Source organism: Oryzias latipes, chromosome 16 (genome assembly GCF_002234675.1).
Source record: "Oryzias latipes chromosome 16, ASM223467v1".
Taxonomy (NCBI): Eukaryota; Metazoa; Chordata; class Actinopteri; order Beloniformes; family Adrianichthyidae; genus Oryzias; species Oryzias latipes.
Window position 1 is genome coordinate 32,641,710 of NC_019874.2, and position 17,693 is coordinate 32,659,402.

The window sequence follows — 17,693 nt, forward strand, 5'->3', positions numbered from 1 at the left end:
CTGTTTGAGAATTTTTTATAAAACTCTATAGGGTACCCGTCTGGGCCCGGAGCCTTACCATTTTGCATTGAGTGTATTGCATTAGTGATTTCTTTATGGTCCAGTGGAAGCTCAGCATTGGTCCTGTGTATTTCTGTTACTAAGGGGGATTCTAAGTTATTTAAAAACATTTCCATCTCCGAGAAATCTTCTGTCATTTCTGACATATACAGGTCGGAGTAAAAGGAAGTAAACGCTTCGTTAATTTCTGCTGGGTCAATAGTCAGTGTGCCATCTTTTTTTGTTATTTGGGGAATAAGTTGAGCAGCTGAACGACACTTCAGTTGGTGTGCTAAGAAACGTCCAGCTTTGTCGCCATGTTCATAGAGATATCCCCGTGATTTTAACAGAAGCTGTTCTGTTTTTTCAGTTGCTATCAAATTATATTTTGTTTGGAGGTGTAGTCTCTTTTTATAGAGTTCAGGGGAGGGAGAGGCAGAATACTGAGCATCCACTTTAGATATAGATTTGATAAGCTCTTCTTGTGTGGTCCTTTTCATTTTCTTTATTTTAGCTGAATACGAGATAATTTCGCCTCTGATAACAGCCTTTAATGTTTCCCAGAGGATAGAAGGGGAGATGTCATCTTTTTGGTTAGTTTCTATGAAGTCGTCTATTCTTTGGGATATCATTTTGCAAAAGCTATCCTCAGCCAAGAGGTTTCTGTCAAACTTCCAGGGGGGCCGTTCTGATTTATAGTAAGGAAACACAAGATCCAGTAGTACAGGGGCGTGGTCAGATTCAATTATAGATGAGTATTCAACTTTTGAAACAATGGGATAAGATTCTGGTCAATGTAAAAATAGTCTATTCGACTATATGAGTGATGTACAGAGGAAAAGAAAGAATATGATTTACTTTGTGGATACAAAACACGGTCAACACATCCTATCTCGTTCATAAAATTTGATAAGATTTTGGCTTTTTTGGAAAGGTTTGTTGATTTAGGATTTGAACGATCAAGTGTTGGATTTATTACACAGTTCAAGTCTCCACCAAAAATTAACTGGTGTGAGTTTAGGTCAGGAATCAATGACATTATCTTACTCATAAATTTTTCATCATCCCAATTCGGGGCGTAGATGTTTACCAAGACCACAGGCTTATGATACAGGAGCCCAGACACGATCACAAACCGCCCTTGAGGGTCTGGAATAATGGTGGTTTCAGCAAACTGGATTTTTTTATGAATTAGTATGACTGTTCCGCAGGTTTTAGAATTAAGATTAGAATGAAATATATTACCAACCCAGCTTTTTTTAAGTCTAACTTGGTCTTTAACCAGTAGGTGAGTTTCCTGCAGGAAGGCAATATCACATTTCAAATGTTTAAGGTGATTAAATATCCTAGCTCGTTTAACAGGTCCATTTAAACCTTTTACATTCCAAGTGATGAAACGTACGGCAGCTCCTCCTGCATCAGCACTGTTCACCATATAAAAAATAAGGGAGAAAAAGACCCAGAAGTGACAGCCAGGGTGCACAGCTTATTGATTACTTTATCAAAGAAAAAACGCAGTCCATGCTGCAGAAGAGTGATGACGTCCCCTTCCCCACCCTTAAACAAAACCCTGTTTAAACCTAACCTAAGAACTAAGCCTATACCTGTCCTTCTCAATGAGGCAAGCTGCAGGCTAAACACTATTTTTCCTACGAACTTCTGGTAGCACATTTCCTTATGTTATGCATAGGGCTCCCAGCTCTTTGAAATAGAACATAAGCACTAAAGTTCAGACAATCATTAGCAAATAACTGATGTGTTAACTAATCAGTTAAAGGAGGGGGGGAAAAAACAACAAGAAAATAATAATAATAAAATAAAAATTAAAAAGACAAAGTTAAGATACAAAATTGTAAACTACTAAACATATCTTGGCATCTGTTTAAACGTCAGATCCTGAGGCTGAATATGTTTAAAAATTTTCAAAAAAAAAATTGAAAACTTAAGAACGAAAAATCAAATATTATAATAATGGTAAAAGAAAACACACGCATGCACATGAATAAACTAAGGGACCCCACGCACGACGGTGGTTACGTCAGATAGTGGTTTTTGGCTTAAGATTTATAGCATAAATACTCACACCTGAAGTCCAGTGTCAACATGCTCAAATTTCTGGTCATAAAATTTCTGCGCTTCGTCAGGCGAGTCGAAAGTCAGTACGTTATTGTCGAACATCACTCGCAGCCGGGCCGGGTAGAGCAGGTGGAATTTGATGTTCTTCTGGTACAGCGCTCGTTTGACGCCGTTAAACGCAGCTCTCTTCTTAGCCAGCGCCGCGCTGACATCCTGGTAAACTCTGATGGTGGCACCTTGGTATTTCAGCTCATGACTCCGGGCCCAGCGTAGCGCAGCTTCTTTTTGCTGGAACCTAGAAAAGCAGACCAGGAACGTGCGAGGAGATCAGGGCTCCAGACTAACTTTTTTCACTAGGAGCACAGTGGCCCCTAACTGAAAATTTTAGGGGCACAACCAGAAAATTTAGGGGCGCATCCCGTAAATCAACATGCTAACCAAATCCACTAATTTCCACTGTATTACTAATAAATACTTTAATAATAGATGCAGAAATTACAATGTGCTGTTTCAAATTCAGTGTCACATTTTATTCTGCACTTTTGAAGATGCAACAACAAGGTAAACTGACAGCAGCATCGCTGTCATGACAGTACAAATAGTAAACAAAACGGATGGAAATTTATCTTTGTGACACCAAATAGGTGCAGCCAAGATGCACAATAAGCGTGTTTGAGATCACCGAGGTGAACTCAACGCTGCGCAGATCACCTGGTGTGTGACATATATTTTTGTTTTTGCTCCAACATCAACTGTCAATCATCACAAAAATATTGCGAGAAAGGGGTGGAAGCAAGGGGCAAACCTACCCGGACACAGCTGGAAACTGAACTGACTGAAAGCTGCCCTACAGACTACAAAACAATGCATTATGGGACATGTGTCCTGATGGTTTTTGTAGTGGAGTGATTAATTAAAATAATTTAAAATACCAATTCATTAAAAAAAGGCTACATTCATCACAAAACATTAAAATAATCATAAAATATATAATAACACAGATCATACTAAGGGGGAGAAGAATATTAAAACTAAATTGAATGTTACAGCTCACAGCCCCCCCCCCCCCCCCCCCTTCTGGTCTCGCCAACGATCCAGGCTAGATCGTTGCATTTTCCCCACGTACTTTCAGTGAGTCTAAAACCAGTGTTGTTTTTGCTCGAGCGTGTTTAAAGTTCAAGCCCCGTTAGCTGTCACGCACGTAGGTGTGGGACATTTATTCTCCTCAGCTGACCATCTCCCGCGGAACCGTCTGATGCGCCGCCGTAACCGTCACCAAAACCTAAACCTTCCACCGGGTCTGTGCGGCCCAGAGAAAAGTTCAGCACGGACTGCATGTATGTAGAAAATTACGATCGAATAGATACGTTCTAAAAAGGAAAGTAAGGAAGTCCTTAATGTGGTCCGGGGAGGGGGCTGTCAGGTTTCCTGCTTTCAAGCCTGGTCAGTGTCACGCCCCCAAGAGTCATATACCCCACTGTGATTGGTTGGTCAGCTCCGTGCACGACAAAGAAAAAGTGTCATTCATACAAACTGGCGGGCTGCAGTAACATTAAACTTTCATATTAAGGCGGGGACCGCAAAATATCATCTTGGGGGCCGCAAATAGCCCGCGGGCCGAGAGCTTGAGACCCCTGCTGTACACTCTGGCACTGGTACACTAGCCGCAGGTCAGAAGAACGAATCAATAGTTCGCTTGCTCATAGCTCAGACGCACATGATGAGGTTGTGATATTTGTCTCCGTTTCATTCCCACAGATGTTTACGCGCACTCGATTATCTCGATTATCCCCTCCACGCATTTAGCCACTTACAGTGACTTTCCCTATTCTTCTCACACGCATTGGCCGCCTCACAGACAGGCATCACGCGAGTGTGTGCTGGCGTTTCATGAGTATTTCATTGATCATTGACGTGCCCCTTCCACGTTTGATGTATAAAAAAATACGTAGGGTGGGGGAGGCAAATTTACTGGTCGCACATGTGCGACTGGATGTAAAATTCAGTCGCACACTCTCAAATTTTGGTCGCAAAATGCGACCAATTGGTCGCAGTCTGGAGCCCTGGAGGAGATGATCTTTGGCCGGGTTTGGAGGTCGGGGTCCGGTGTGCTCTCTCAAGCTCAGGCGGCGCGGGGAAAACTTCTGGTCCCATCAGCTGGATCAGCACATCCGACATGAACTTCACGGGGTCTTTGCCGTTTTCGCTGCCTTCTGGGATGTTCAGAATGCGGAGATTAGATCACCGTGAGCGGTTTTCCAGGTCTTCACATCGATCCAAAAGCTCCTGGTTGTGATTCTGGAGCATTCTGATGGCAGACTCCGCAACTGTGAGCCGCTCAAAGTTATCGCCGGCAACCCCCTCCACGGAGGTAAGACGGCTCTGGAAGGAGTTGAGAGTTGTCTGTAGCGAATCCAGAGAGGATTATATTGGTTTGATGGCCATTTCAATGTCCTCCTTCAGTGAGGTTCTCTGTTTTGCGAACTCAGCCGCTAGTTGGTCCATAATGTCTGCACCAGCTGCAACGGGCGGCGGGGTGGTCTCAGACGCTCCTGTGGTGCTCGGAGAGTTGCTAGCTGTGAAAGATGCTAACTTAGCCGCTGCGCGCGTGGCCGGGGTTTGCACGCTGTTGGCCGATTTGGCAGATTTAGAGCTGTTCATTCTTACCAAGAGAGCTTGATACGACCACAACTAAATATATACCAAAGTTTACGCAGTGTAATGTATTAAAAGAGGGGTTAAGAAAAAATGAGCCGGGAGCCTCTTCCTATGCGTCCTCTCCTTACATGTCACAACCGGAAGTCCAGTCGTTTAGGTTTTTGATAGATGGTTCTGTAGTCATTTAGGTTTTTGATAGTTGGTTCTGTAGTCGATTAGGTTTTTGGTAGTTGGTTCTGCTGTCGTATAGGTTTTTGTAGTCTGATTTGCAGTCGTTTAGGTTTTTGGTAAGTGGTTCTGCTGTCGTTTAGGTTTTTGGTAGTCTGATCTATAGTCATTTAGGTTTTTGGTAGTTGGTTCTGTAGTCGATTAGGTTTTTGGTAGGTGGTTCTGCTGTCGTATAGGTTTTTGTAGTCTGATTTGCAGTCGTTTAGGTTTTTGGTAAGTGGTTCTGCTGTCGTTTAGGTTTTTGGTAGTCTGATCTATAGTCATTTAGGTTTTTGGTAGTTGGTTCTGCAGTTGTTTAGGTTTTTGGTAGTTGGTTCTGTAGTCATTTAGGTTTTTGATAGTTGGTTCTGTAGTCGATTAGGTTTTTGGTAGTTGGTTCTGCTGTCGTATAGGTTTTTGTAGTCTGATTTGCAGTCGTTTAGGTTTTTGGTAAGTGGTTCTGCTGTCGTTTAGGTTTTTGGTAGTCTGATCTGTAGTCATTTAGGTTTTTGGTAGTCTGATCTGTAGTCATTTAGGTTTTTGGTAGTTGGTTCTGCAGTTGTTTAGGTTTTTGGTAGTTGGTTCTGTAGTCATTTAGGTTTTTGATAGTTGGTTCTGTAGTCGATTAGGTTTTTGGTAGTTAGTTCTGTAGTCATTTAGGTTTTTGATAGTTGGTTCTGTAGTCGATTAGGTTTTTGGTAGTTGGTTCTGCTGTCGTATAGGTTTTTGTAGTCTGATTTGCAGTCGTTTAGGTTTTTGGTAGTCTGATCTGCTGTCATTTAGGTTTTTGGTAGTTGGTTCTGCTGTCGTTTAGGTTTTTGGTAGTTGGTTCTGCTGTCGTATAGGTTTTTGTAGTCTGATTTGCAGTCGTTTAGGTTTTTGGTAGTCTGATCTGCTGTCATTTAGGTTTTTGGTAGTCTGATCTGCTGTCATTTAGGTTTTTGGTAGTTGGTTCTGTAGTCATTTAGGTTTTTGATAGTTGGTTCTGCTGTCGTTTAGGTTTTTGGTAGTCTGATCTGCAGTCATTTAGGTTTTTGGTAGTCTGATCTGCTGTCATTTAGGTTTTTGGTAGTCTGATCTGCAGTCGTTTAGGCTTTTGAGTAGTTGGTTCTGTAGTCGATTAGGTTTTTGGTAGTCTGATCTGTAGTCATTTAGGTTTTTGATAGTTGGTTCTGTAGTCGATTAGGTTTTTGGTAGTCTGATTTGCAGTCGTTTAGGTTTTTGTTAGTTGGTTCTGCAGTCATTTAGGTTTTTGGTAGTCTGATCTGTAGTCATTTCGGTTTTTGGTAGTCTGATCTGTAGTCATTTAGGTTTTTAGTAGTTGGTTCTGCAGTCATTTAGGTTTTTTGTAGTCTGATCTGTAGTCATTTAGGTTTTTGGTAGTTTGTTCTGCAGTTGTTTAGGTTTTTGGTAGTTGGTTATGCAGTCATTTAGGTTTTTGGTAGTCTGATCTGATGTCGTTTAGGTTTTTTGAGTAGTTGGTTATGCAGTCATTTAGGTTTTTGGTAGTCTGATCTGATGTCGTTTAGGTTTTTTGAGTAGTTGGTTCTGCTGTCTTTTTGGTTTTTGGTAGGCTGATTTGCAGTCTTTTAGGTTTTTGGTAAGTGGTTCTGCTGTCGTTTAGGTTTTTGGTAGTCTGATCTATAGTCATTTAGGTTTTTGGTAGTTGGTTCTGCAGTTGTTTAGGTTTTTGGTAGTTGGTTCTGTAGTCATTTAGGTTTTTGATAGTTGGTTCTGTAGTCGATTAGGTTTTTGGTAGTTAGTTCTGTAGTCATTTAGGTTTTTGATAGTTGGTTCTGTAGTCGATTAGGTTTTTGGTAGTTGGTTCTGCTGTCGTATAGGTTTTTGTAGTCTGATTTGCAGTCGTTTAGGTTTTTGGTAGTCTGATCTGCTGTCATTTAGGTTTTTGGTAGTTGGTTCTGCTGTCGTTTAGGTTTTTGGTAGTTGGTTCTGCTGTCGTATAGGTTTTTGTAGTCTGATTTGCAGTCGTTTAGGTTTTTGGTAGTCTGATCTGCTGTCATTTAGGTTTTTGGTAGTCTGATCTGCTGTCATTTAGGTTTTTGGTAGTTGGTTCTGTAGTCATTTAGGTTTTTGATAGTTGGTTCTGCTGTCGTTTAGGTTTTTGGTTGTCTGATCTGCTGTCATTTAGGTTTTTGATAGTTGGTTCTGTAGTCGATTAGGTTTTTGGTAGTCTGATTTGCAGTCGTTTAGGTTTTTGTTAGTTGGTTCTGCAGTCATTTAGGTTTTTGGTAGTCTGATCTGTAGTCATTTCGGTTTTTGGTAGTCTGATCTGTAGTCATTTAGGTTTTTAGTAGTTGGTTCTGCAGTCATTTAGGTTTTTTGTAGTCTGATCTGTAGTCATTTAGGTTTTTGGTAGATTGTTCTGCAGTTGTTTAGGTTTTTGGTAGTTGGTTATGCAGTCATTTAGGTTTTTGGTAGTCTGATCTGATGTCGTTTAGGTTTTTTGAGTAGTTGGTTATGCAGTCATTTAGGTTTTTGGTAGTCTGATCTGATGTCGTTTAGGTTTTTTGAGTAGTTGGTTCTGCTGTCTTTTTGGTTTTTGGTAGGCTGATTTGCAGTCTTTTAGGTTTTTGGTAGTTGGTTCTGCAGTCATTTAGGTTTTGCCTAAGAATGGCCTTTCTCTCAGTCTTACTGCTTTTGCCTCCTCACATGTTGTGACTTTTTCTGTAAAAAGATCCAGTCCCTGGTGAGGATGTGGTTGATGAGGAGAAGATATCGAGACCGACTGCGGTTCTTCAGATGCCATGTAAGTCTCATTTCAGTGGACCGATCCGAGTGGCTCTGCTGGTTGAACCATGAAACAGCTGAAGCAGACGTCCAATCAGAGAGCCGTCTGTGTGTGTCGGACTCGTTGATAGGTTGGCGCAGTCGTCAAGATCCAGGCGTTCTTCAGAGCTAACAGAGCGCGACACGAATACAGGATGCTGGGTACGTTCACGCCTGCTTCTGATTGGTCCGTGAGACACTTTATTGCAGCAGACATGAAGACGCCTCTCCTTTCTCCTCTTTCAGTTCATTCCACCACGCCCCCCTTGTCAGTGGTCAGGAAGTTCCTTCACCTGCTTGACATGAGTGACGGAGACATCCGGGAGGAGGCGGAGCTTCTGCGTCTCACTGAGGAGGTGGCGAGGACCATTCGCTTTAACCGACAGCTGGAGGGTGACCTGGACCTGATGGACCTGAAGATCGGTCTGCTTGTGCGGAACAGAGCCACACTGCAGGTGAGAGTGGTCACCTGGATGTTAGGACCAATGTAACCTGGAAGATCACCTGAGGCCCCGCCCTTCCATTGTCCCTGTGAACAGGAAGTGGTTTCTCACTGCAAGAAGCTTACCAGGAAGACCAAAGAGCAACTGTCGGACATGATGGATGTGGAGAAGAGCAAAGGCTTAAAGGCTCTGAGCAGGAAGAGGAGGGAAAGGCTGGAGGCCTACCAGCACCTGTTCTACCTGCTGCAGGTGAGTTTTTGTCCAGTCTTTATTGGCAGATGAACATGGACATTTCTTCGTCAGTGTGTCTTTTTCATGTGTTCCTTTGTTTTTGAACCAAATTCCTTCAGTTTTTCTTCAACCTCTTTCCTTTGGTTAAGATGAAGGTCATTTTTCTATCCCATAATTCTAGTTCTTTCTCCGTCTGAGGGTGTGGTCAAGGTGTGCTCTGCTTCCTTTGTTTCTTTCATATCTGCAGTAGGTGCTGTCCTACTCGGTTAGGGTCAAGGGACATTATTTCTTGGGGAGAGAGCCAGGTGGGACAGTTCCTGGGTTGGGGGTCAGTTCCTGAGTCAAGGGGAAGTTCACAGGTTGAGGGTCAGGTGGGACAGTTCCTGGGTTGTGGACCCCCTGCAGCCTACTATGCGCAGGAAGACGTCCGTGTTGGTCTGCAGGTGAGTTTTGTGGCGTGTCCGTTTCAGACGCAGCCTCTGTACCTGGCTCAGCTGATCTTCCTGATGCCTCAGAGTCGCTCCAACTCCTTCATGGAGATGTTGGTGTTTAGTCTGTTCAACTATGGCTCCGACCGCAGAGACGGCTTCCTGCTGCTGCAGCTGTTCACTGCAGCTCTGCGATATGAGATCAGGTAACCTGCTGGCAGTGATCACCTGAGGAAGGTCGGCGTTCTCTAACTAAGGCGTTTCTTTACAGCCTGAAGGTCACACAGCCTCAGGACATTGTCACTGGGAACCCCACCGTCATCAAGATGATGGTGAACTTTTACCGCCATGCTCACGGTCAGAACCCCCTCCGGGAGGTGCTGGGTCCGGCTCTACAGGACCTGCTGCTGGACAGAACCCTCAGCATCAGAACTGACCCAGTGGAGGTTTACAAGTCCTGGATCAACCAGACGGAGACCAAGACTGGACTAAAGAGGTTAGAGCACCCTCACCTGGGACACGGGTAACAAAGGTTTGACGGTCGTAACGGTTCACCTGTGTGTCTGAGCAGCTCTTTACCGTACGAGGTTTCTTCTGGAGACGCTCTGTCGCACCCGGAGGTCCAGAGGAGGATCGACATCGCCGTCATTAACCTGAAGAACCTGACTGACCGAGTCCTCAAAGCCATCACCTCCAACCTCCACAAAGTTCCGTAGGTCTTCACCTGTTCTGGAGTTTGGGTCTCAGAGGCTCGGTTCCCCTCAGACCTGTGGTCCGCACACATCGCAGAACCATCCCATAATAATAACGCTTCATATGCGGCTCTGAACTGATTTAAATCCCTTGAGGAATTTGTTCTACAGCGTTCCAAACTAGGGTTGGGCGATGTCCCCTAAATTGGCCGTTGACGATGTTTGCTGTCAACCATCGGGATGGACGATGATATCGTCGTGGGGGGGGGGCTATTTTTAGTTTTTCTGTCTTAGATAATTGCTATTCGTTATTTTACTTTATTACTTTATTTATTTTATTTCCCAACTAATGACTCATCCGCGATGATCCAGTATAAACTGAGGGAAGTGACTTTAACAAAAAAAGTAACAAACAAAATAGAAAAGAAGTAGTCTGCTCCCGCACTTCACTAGTGAAGTGGACCGGCGGAGCGCGGACTTACAGCTTTGTGTTTGAGGGGAAGGGGGGAGGGGGGGGGTGCTTTGTTACATGAGCGCTATGTGTGGGAGATTTAAGACTGCGATCCGTCCCGCAGCTCTGGGGGAACTAGCTACCGAACTCAGAACCGGGTCTAAAAGTGTGTGTCTCGGAGCAGAGCTCGGATCGTCAGCACACACAGCGGCGGTGTGAGGCAGAAATGTGGCTCAGTCCTTAGAAACCGTTCAAAAAATCACGTGGATTTGTGTTTCCAGTCGTGTGCCGACGAAATAAAGGCTGATGTTATTCCCAAATGTTTGCGTGCAGCCAGGATGCAGCGCCACCCAAAGCTAATGTTGTTAGCCCGTGTTAGCATACTGCTAATCCTGGCTTCGTTCAATTCAAACGATGAGCGAACAGGTGTTTCATAATAACCGTAACATTATTAAAAGCACGTTTAGAAGATCATCTCGTATTTTACCGAGCTGACATGTCAATGTATATAGCCGCTCGGCGCTGTTTAACATTGTTTTGTATTGAATTGTTACATTCAATAAAGTTTGAAAAAAAAAGCCACTCGGCGGAAGTTATATCCTCTTCCGGTTTGTCAAACCCTACTGCGCATGTGCGAATGATTTATTCCGACTGAAAGTGTGACCTTAGTGAACGTTTGTTATATTCTGAAAACGTTTTTCTGGGCCCATGTACACGGTTGGATTCTAATCCGACCATTGATCCCATCAAGATATTTTGGGCATGTAACCGCGGATTATGGTGTCGACTCGCAACGTGGCGGGGGCGTGGCATCACGCACAACCCTATTCCAAACCCTAATCTGATAATCGCTGCAGAAACTGTGAAGATAATCTGAGCCATAATCTGGACTGAACCGGATTAAAACGATGGATGTTTTCATGACATCGGCTTTGGGTCAGGGTTCCTCAGGTGATGCCTCTTCTTCTTCTGCAGCTACGGGCTGCGGTTCTCCGCTAAAACACTCCGGGACGCCCTGAAAACCAAGTTTCCTGAAGCTGGAGAGGACGAGCTCTACAAGGTAAACCCCTCTGTTCCCATCACCCCCTCCGGTTCTGACAGGGGAACCCTGACAGCTCTGCCGGGTCAGGTTTCCCCCGATCCCTGCAGAACCTCCTCAGTGTGGAGTTGGAAGCAGCTGCTGATCAGTCAGAACCTGCAGAGCATCTCATGGTGGCCTTGTCCCTCAGATTGTGGGGAACCTGGTGTATTACCGCTACATGAACCCGGCCATTGTGGCTCCAGACGGTTTCGATGTTCTGGAGCGCTCCACCGGCTCCGCCCTGCTGCCGGAGCAGCGCCACGTCCTGGGCTCTGTCGCTCGGATGCTGCAGCAAGTTGCTGCCAACAAGCACTTCCATGGAGACGGGTACCACATCCGGGCCCTGAACCAGTACATCAGCCAGACTCACGCCAAGTTCTGGTGAGCTCGCATGCAGGTGAAGAAGGGAAGAGCGAGTCTGCAGGTGGACCTGATGGTCCGGATGGTTCCTTTCCAGGAGCTTCCTGCAGGCGGTCTGTGACGTTCCTGAACTGGAGCAGCACTTCAGCATGGACGAGTACTCTGAGCTGCTGATCCTCAACCGGCCCGTCATCTACATCTCTGTCAGCGAGCTGCTCAACACGCACCAGGTGAGAACCGAGCCGGACCGGGAGCCGGACCTGGACCCCGCCGTTTCCTCCTGACCTGCAGCCGTCTCTCTGCAGCTGCTGTTGGACCACCAGGACGCTTTGTGTCCGGACCCGTCAGACCCGCTGAAACTCATTCTAAAGGACCTCGGAGCGGTTCCCTCTCTGGAGGACCTCGCTGGTTCTGCGGCAGGTAGGTCTTGGTTCTTGGACTGTGGCTCCACCTGTGGCAGGTGTTACATGTTTGTTCTCATCAGAGGCAGAGCTGAGTAAGACGGAGGTTTCTCTAACCCTGACCAACAAGTTTGACATCTTCAGTGACGCCAAGGAGGAAAAAGACGCCAAAGGACTTCTGCTCAGGTAGCTCCGCCTACAGCCTCACCTGTTTGTTAGCCACACCCACTAGCTGAGGTGTTTTTGTTTTTTATTTCAGCACCAAGCAGCTGATTGTTGATGTCATCAGGACGCAGTCAGGAGACTCTCTCAGTGACATCCTGAGGACACAGACCTCACCTGCCCAGGTGATGTACCTGTAACCACCTACAGGCCTCCGCTCCCACCTTGCGTCTAACGAGACCCCTCCCCCTTTGCCACAGGAAGCCCGTCATGATTGGTTGCTGCAGCGTAGAGCCCGGCAGGACGCGCAAACGCCGGAGAAGATGAAGAGGAACCAGTCGCTGGTCGCCAACAGCAACCTGAGCCTGGAAGAGAAGAAGAGGAAGATCCTGCGGAGTCTTCGCTGTCTGGAGACACTTGGGGTCTTGACGCCACCGCAGACCGAGAGCCAGATTCTCCAGCAGATCGCCAAGGTCAGAGCTTTCTTTCTGATCCTCCCTGTGGCTCTTTGGAGTGGGCGGGGCTGTTCAGTGACCTGCCAGCTGTGTAAATGTTTTTTCCTTTCAGGACATCCGACAGCAACGTTTGCGCCGGCAGCGGCGAGGGGCGGAGCTACAGAAGCTGCGTCAGACCCTAAGCTGCCTGCAGGAGAAAAGCAACTTTCACAGCGAGCAGGTGGACTACTACAGACATTACATCACTTCCTGTCTGGACAACCTGACCCCCCAAAGGTAGGATGTGGCCCCCAGCTTCTCTCCAGGTCCTAAACTGACCCGATTCTGGACAGAAGGTCTGGTTCCTGTCAGAAATCGACCAAAGCAGAACCACAACTAAGACAAGGTTCCTGAGTGATATCAAAGATAGGATAGGATAAAGTGGAATGGAATGTACAAGAAAATGTAAACGGGTCAACCAATCACAGAGCAGCAATTATATAGTCAGTTAAATCAACCAATAGGGTTCAATTCTATCAACGTTGACAGTTTTGGATAAATTACATTCATTTTCCGTCGGTTTACTTCAGACCTGGAGCGGGTCCGCTTCATATGTTCCGGACCGAGTCCTGAACTTTGCGTCTGCTCTGTATTCAGACTGTGGTCGGATTTCTTATTCCTTGTTTGAACCAAAGCTTGTAAACAAAACCACGTGACTAAAGGATCTGGGTGTCATCCTTGACAGTACATTATCATTTCAATCCCACATCAACAGCATTACTCGGTCAGCCTACTTTCATCTACGCAATATTAATCGACTCCGCCCCTCCCTTACCATCCACTCCGCCTCCATATTAGTTCATAGTCTGGTCACTTCTGGTCTCGACTATTGTAATGCTCTTCTCTTTGGTCTTCCCAACAAAACTCTAAATAAGCTTCAATTGGTCCAGAATTCAGCTGCCCGCATCATCACCAGAACTCCCTCCTTCCATCACATCACTCCCGTTCTCCAGCAGCTGCACTGGCTTCCAGTAGCCTTTAGGATTAAGTTCAAGCTCCTTCTCTACACTTTCAAAGCCCCCCATAGCCTGGCTCCCTCCTATCTCTCTAATCTCCTCCATGTTAACACTCCCTCTCGCTCTCTTCGGTCTTCTTCCTCCCTTCAGCTCTCTGTCCCTCCGGCCCGTATGGTCACCATGGGGAGCCGTGCCTTCAGTCGCTCTGCTCCCCAACTCTGGAACTCTCTCCCCCCAGACCTCCGTAACACTGACTCCTTTCCGATCTTTAAATCCAGACTCAAAACCTTTCTGTTCAAGCTTGCATTTCCGGAACACAATTTCTCATCTTCTGTCAGCTGATTTTACTGATGAATCCAATTTATCTATTGTTTTTAACATGTTGTGATTTTATTGTGTTTTACCTCTAACTTTGTACGGTGACCTTAGGTGTTTTGAAAGGCGCTTTTAAATAAAATGTATTATTATTATTATTAAAGGTCTCTTCACTCATTGGTCAGGGATAACGAGGGCGGGGCAGAGTAACTACAGGCAGAAATGATGGACGTCCTGCTCTTTGCAGCCGTTTCACTGATTCAAACCTTATATTTCGCTGAAACACTTTACCCGCCGTTTTGGTTTGGTTTGGCGTGCTGCGGGGGGGTTACTGTGGAAAAGATGACTAAGAAAGTACTGATGATCGTTTCTGACGTATGGATTGTCGGTGAAACGGTGTGGAGGGATGTGGATCTCGTTAAAACCACTTTTAACGAGTCTGCATTCATTTCAGAGAGGTGCTGGGTCTCATCGTTGTGGTTTGTTGTCATTGTTTTAAGAGAATTCTCTTGAGGGACTACAAAGTAGCTTTTAGGATGACGTCACCGCAGCGCCGGGCGAAAAACGCGTAAGAAGCATTTTCACATGTTAAAATCAACGTTCTAACAAACGACAGTTGGACCCGCGGGTCATTGGTTCCCACATTCCTACTGTGTTTACGTCGTTACGGAGGCCGTTTGGTCCAGTTGTTCCGCTCCGAGGACGGATTGCATCCAGACTGAGGACCGAAACTGCGATTGAAAACGAACCAAGACCACCTCCAAAGATGGGTCCAAGAGCGGTTCCTGGTCCCAGACCAGGGTCCAGTTGGGTGTATTCAGACTGAATATTTGTTCTAGATTACCAGGGGAAACTTTGCACAGTATGCAAGAACATGTGGTCCGACTGGGCTGTAGGGAGCGCTGTTTTTGGGGGTCTACTAAAAGCCCAGGGTCACCAGCTAAGAGCTGGAGAGCATCGGTAGACGGTAAACCGCCGTTCTTATCACTGAAGACAGATTCAGGATCCCTGAGCCTAGAGATCCAACAGGAACCCATGGAACAGTACGGAACCATCTCACTGCAATGTTGCTGGAAATCTGGCATCTTTGTTCCATCTGGAGACTGATTGGCTGTCTGAACGTAGGCAGAAAGCTGACTCGCCACCCCACCTCAATTATCTGTTTCTACGCTGACTCACCCCATGGGGACCAGGAACATACGGATCCAGAGTGGAGATTTTAGGATTTGTGGCTGAAGAGGATGTTAATGAGATGAAGCAGAACCTCTAGACCAGGGGTGTCAAACTCATTTTGGTTCTGGGGCCACATTCAACCCGTCTGATCTCAAGTGGGCCGGATCAGTAGCGTAAAGGCAAAACAACAGCTTTATTCTTGTTTTTTTACCCAATTGGAAAACATGCCTCAACCAACATGGTAGCCTAATCATTTCTTATTACACATTCATTCACAGAGGCCAATGGATCTTAAATAAAATTAATTTCATTTAAAAAAATATTGGTTTATTCAATTTTATACAGACTGAATATATTAAATCTGACACTGAATCAATCCTGATAATAAATTCAAGAGGGGCTACAGATAAAAATGAAACATCTTCCTAAAATGTAAATGTCCAAACGATGACAAAATTACTTTAAATTAAACTTGCAAACATTTGTGAACATAAGAGTTTGGAGTTGACCTCCGTTCTCTCCTGAAACTTCACCAGATCGTCAATATCAGGATTCAAATCCTGTGCAGAAACACATTTACTGTCATTAAAGTGTGCAAAACACAATGTAATGTCCATTATTATTATCATTCATTATTATAAGAATCTTTTTCTGGTTTCTGCTTGAATTTTGTGGCAACACCTGCCTTCTTCCTGACCGGTCTGTTCAACACCTCTAATAAATATGTACAACTGTACATATTCTGTGATGTTGGTGCTTTCATCAATCGACTGCTTTTTGGGAACAACCCTTCTGCAGCCTTCAGCCTTTTTTCATAAGTTCACCATCAGAAAATGGTTTGGATGTTTGCTCCAACTTGTCTGCAATCAGGCATCTGTCACTGCTCCATCACTGACGTCACGACTGCAGTAAATGCAGACGGTTATTTTGTCAGTCCAGTTGATAAATCTTCTCTTTTCTTAACTGCAAAGGGTGAAACTTTTCTTTATGGTGAGTCTCAGTGGTGCTGAATGCTATGTTCTTTGAGCACTGCGACCTGTTGATGACATACCAATCACACAGGTTTTGCTTTCAGCTCCATGAACAAATAAAACTCTTTCCATTTTTTTCCTGGAAAGCTCAGCACTCCACTTCAACCTTATTTTATCATTCTGACAACATTTTGTTCATTATTGTGTCACTATTGATCATTCTGATAGCAATGTAACAGTGGTGAGGCTCACGAGGAACCAAACTACATCTTACCAAGACAGAGCTGTTAGGTTTCCCTTTTGGCACATGCAGATATTTGCTGTTTCATCTGTTTTGCTTTTCCTTTGCTCCCCCTAGTGGCGGAATAGTGCATTTCAGTTATTTCTTTAACAAGTCATAACTCGCCACAGGAATGGACTAGAAACGTGCTTTCTTTTTTAAACATCCTTTTGATTTTTACTCTTCATGTGTGGGCCACACTAAACCACCTGGCGGTCCGTATGTTTGACACCCCTGCTCTAGACCCTCCTGGAGTTGATCAGAGATTTATGTGGAACAGCAAAAGATCTCCTGGGGGGTATTCCAGAAAGCAGGTTATGCTAGTTACCACGGTAAGTTTGAGGTTAAGGAAGCAGATAACCTCAGCTTTCTGTTCCAGAAATGGAGGCATGTTTCAGGGTAGGTCAAGTTACCATGGCAACTCATGCTCTGAACATAACCTGGTCTGGAGCAGCTTTAGTTGAAGGTTAGTTTGTTTTCAGAGAGGTGAAGCAGCATGGCGTGTCCATTTGAAGATGATTTAGTGGATGAAGAAGCTCAGATAATACTTTTTCCACCATGAGAGGCCGATAAGACCACATATGGATGTTGGAAAGATAAACTTTATACTTTGATCTAACTTAATTATTTGCTTCAGTTAAGATAAATCATTTTTTTTCTTTATAACTTTATTTTTATTAGTTTTTGTTACATGAACACAAATCTCAAACATCACAAAAAAAAGAGAGAAAAGAAAAAGGTCAAGTCTAGGTGTTTCATATGTCTATCTGTTGTACAGTGTCCATTTTTTCCACTTTCGGTGTAATTGTGCCTCTTGCAGCTTCAGCCTGTATGTTATTAATTCCATTGAGTACATGTTGTTGATTGTTGAAGTCCATTGCTCCTTTGAAGGGATCTCCGTAGTGCCCCAGTTTCTGGTTATTGTTTTTTTGGCGGCTAGTGACATAACTTTAAATAAATATTTGTCACTTTGGTGGATTAAGTTTCCTGAAAACATCTACAGATAAAACAGTTCTGGTACCAAAGGAATTTTGTATCCCAGCACTTTGCATGTGAGATCACCCACCATCTTCCAAAAACCTGTTACATTCTGACATTTCCAAAATACATGAGAATGGTCAACATTTATTTCTCCACATCCGCACCAACAGCTTTGATTTGTTTTCAACTGTTTATTCTTTAATTTGGGCATTATGAAAAATCTTATAAGGTTCTTACAGGCGAACTCTCTCCACGTTCGAGATCCAGTGGTGGTATGGTGGTGTCTCCACATATCTAACCAGTCCTGTTCAGTTATCCTTATGTTTAATTCTCTTTCCCAGTTATCTTTTACTTTCAAAGTTGTGTTTTCGTCATATTCCATCAATGATTTATACAGCAAACTAATCAATTTAGTATTGTTGTCTTTATATGTCTTTGTTATTGTGTGAACTATCATCCCCTCATCCCCAGAGGAGTCGCTCTGTATTGCTTTCTTATGGTAGTTTC

The 17,693-nt window shown here is 44.6% G+C and overlaps 1 protein-coding gene across 4 annotated transcripts in view; it reads left to right on the forward strand.

Annotated features, from left to right (window-relative positions):
* Window positions 1-17,693, forward strand: part of LOC101164373 (ras GTPase-activating-like protein IQGAP3) — a 53,759-nt gene that overhangs the window by 19,750 nt on the left and 16,316 nt on the right. For all 4 annotated transcript variants that reach the window (XM_023964056.1, XM_023964059.1, XM_023964058.1 and 1 more), the window contains 15 exons: window positions 7,676-7,747; window positions 7,860-7,929; window positions 8,014-8,222; window positions 8,307-8,459; window positions 8,912-9,075; window positions 9,141-9,365; window positions 9,441-9,581; window positions 10,988-11,072; window positions 11,242-11,474; window positions 11,551-11,683; window positions 11,759-11,873; window positions 11,938-12,040; window positions 12,114-12,201; window positions 12,277-12,489; window positions 12,584-12,747. In XM_023964056.1, coding sequence (XP_023819824.1) covers window positions 7,676-7,747; window positions 7,860-7,929; window positions 8,014-8,222; window positions 8,307-8,459; window positions 8,912-9,075; window positions 9,141-9,365; window positions 9,441-9,581; window positions 10,988-11,072; window positions 11,242-11,474; window positions 11,551-11,683; window positions 11,759-11,873; window positions 11,938-12,040; window positions 12,114-12,201; window positions 12,277-12,489; window positions 12,584-12,747 — 2,168 coding nt within the window. The remainder of the gene's footprint in view (window positions 1-7,675; window positions 7,748-7,859; window positions 7,930-8,013; window positions 8,223-8,306; window positions 8,460-8,911; window positions 9,076-9,140; window positions 9,366-9,440; window positions 9,582-10,987; window positions 11,073-11,241; window positions 11,475-11,550; window positions 11,684-11,758; window positions 11,874-11,937; window positions 12,041-12,113; window positions 12,202-12,276; window positions 12,490-12,583; window positions 12,748-17,693) is intronic.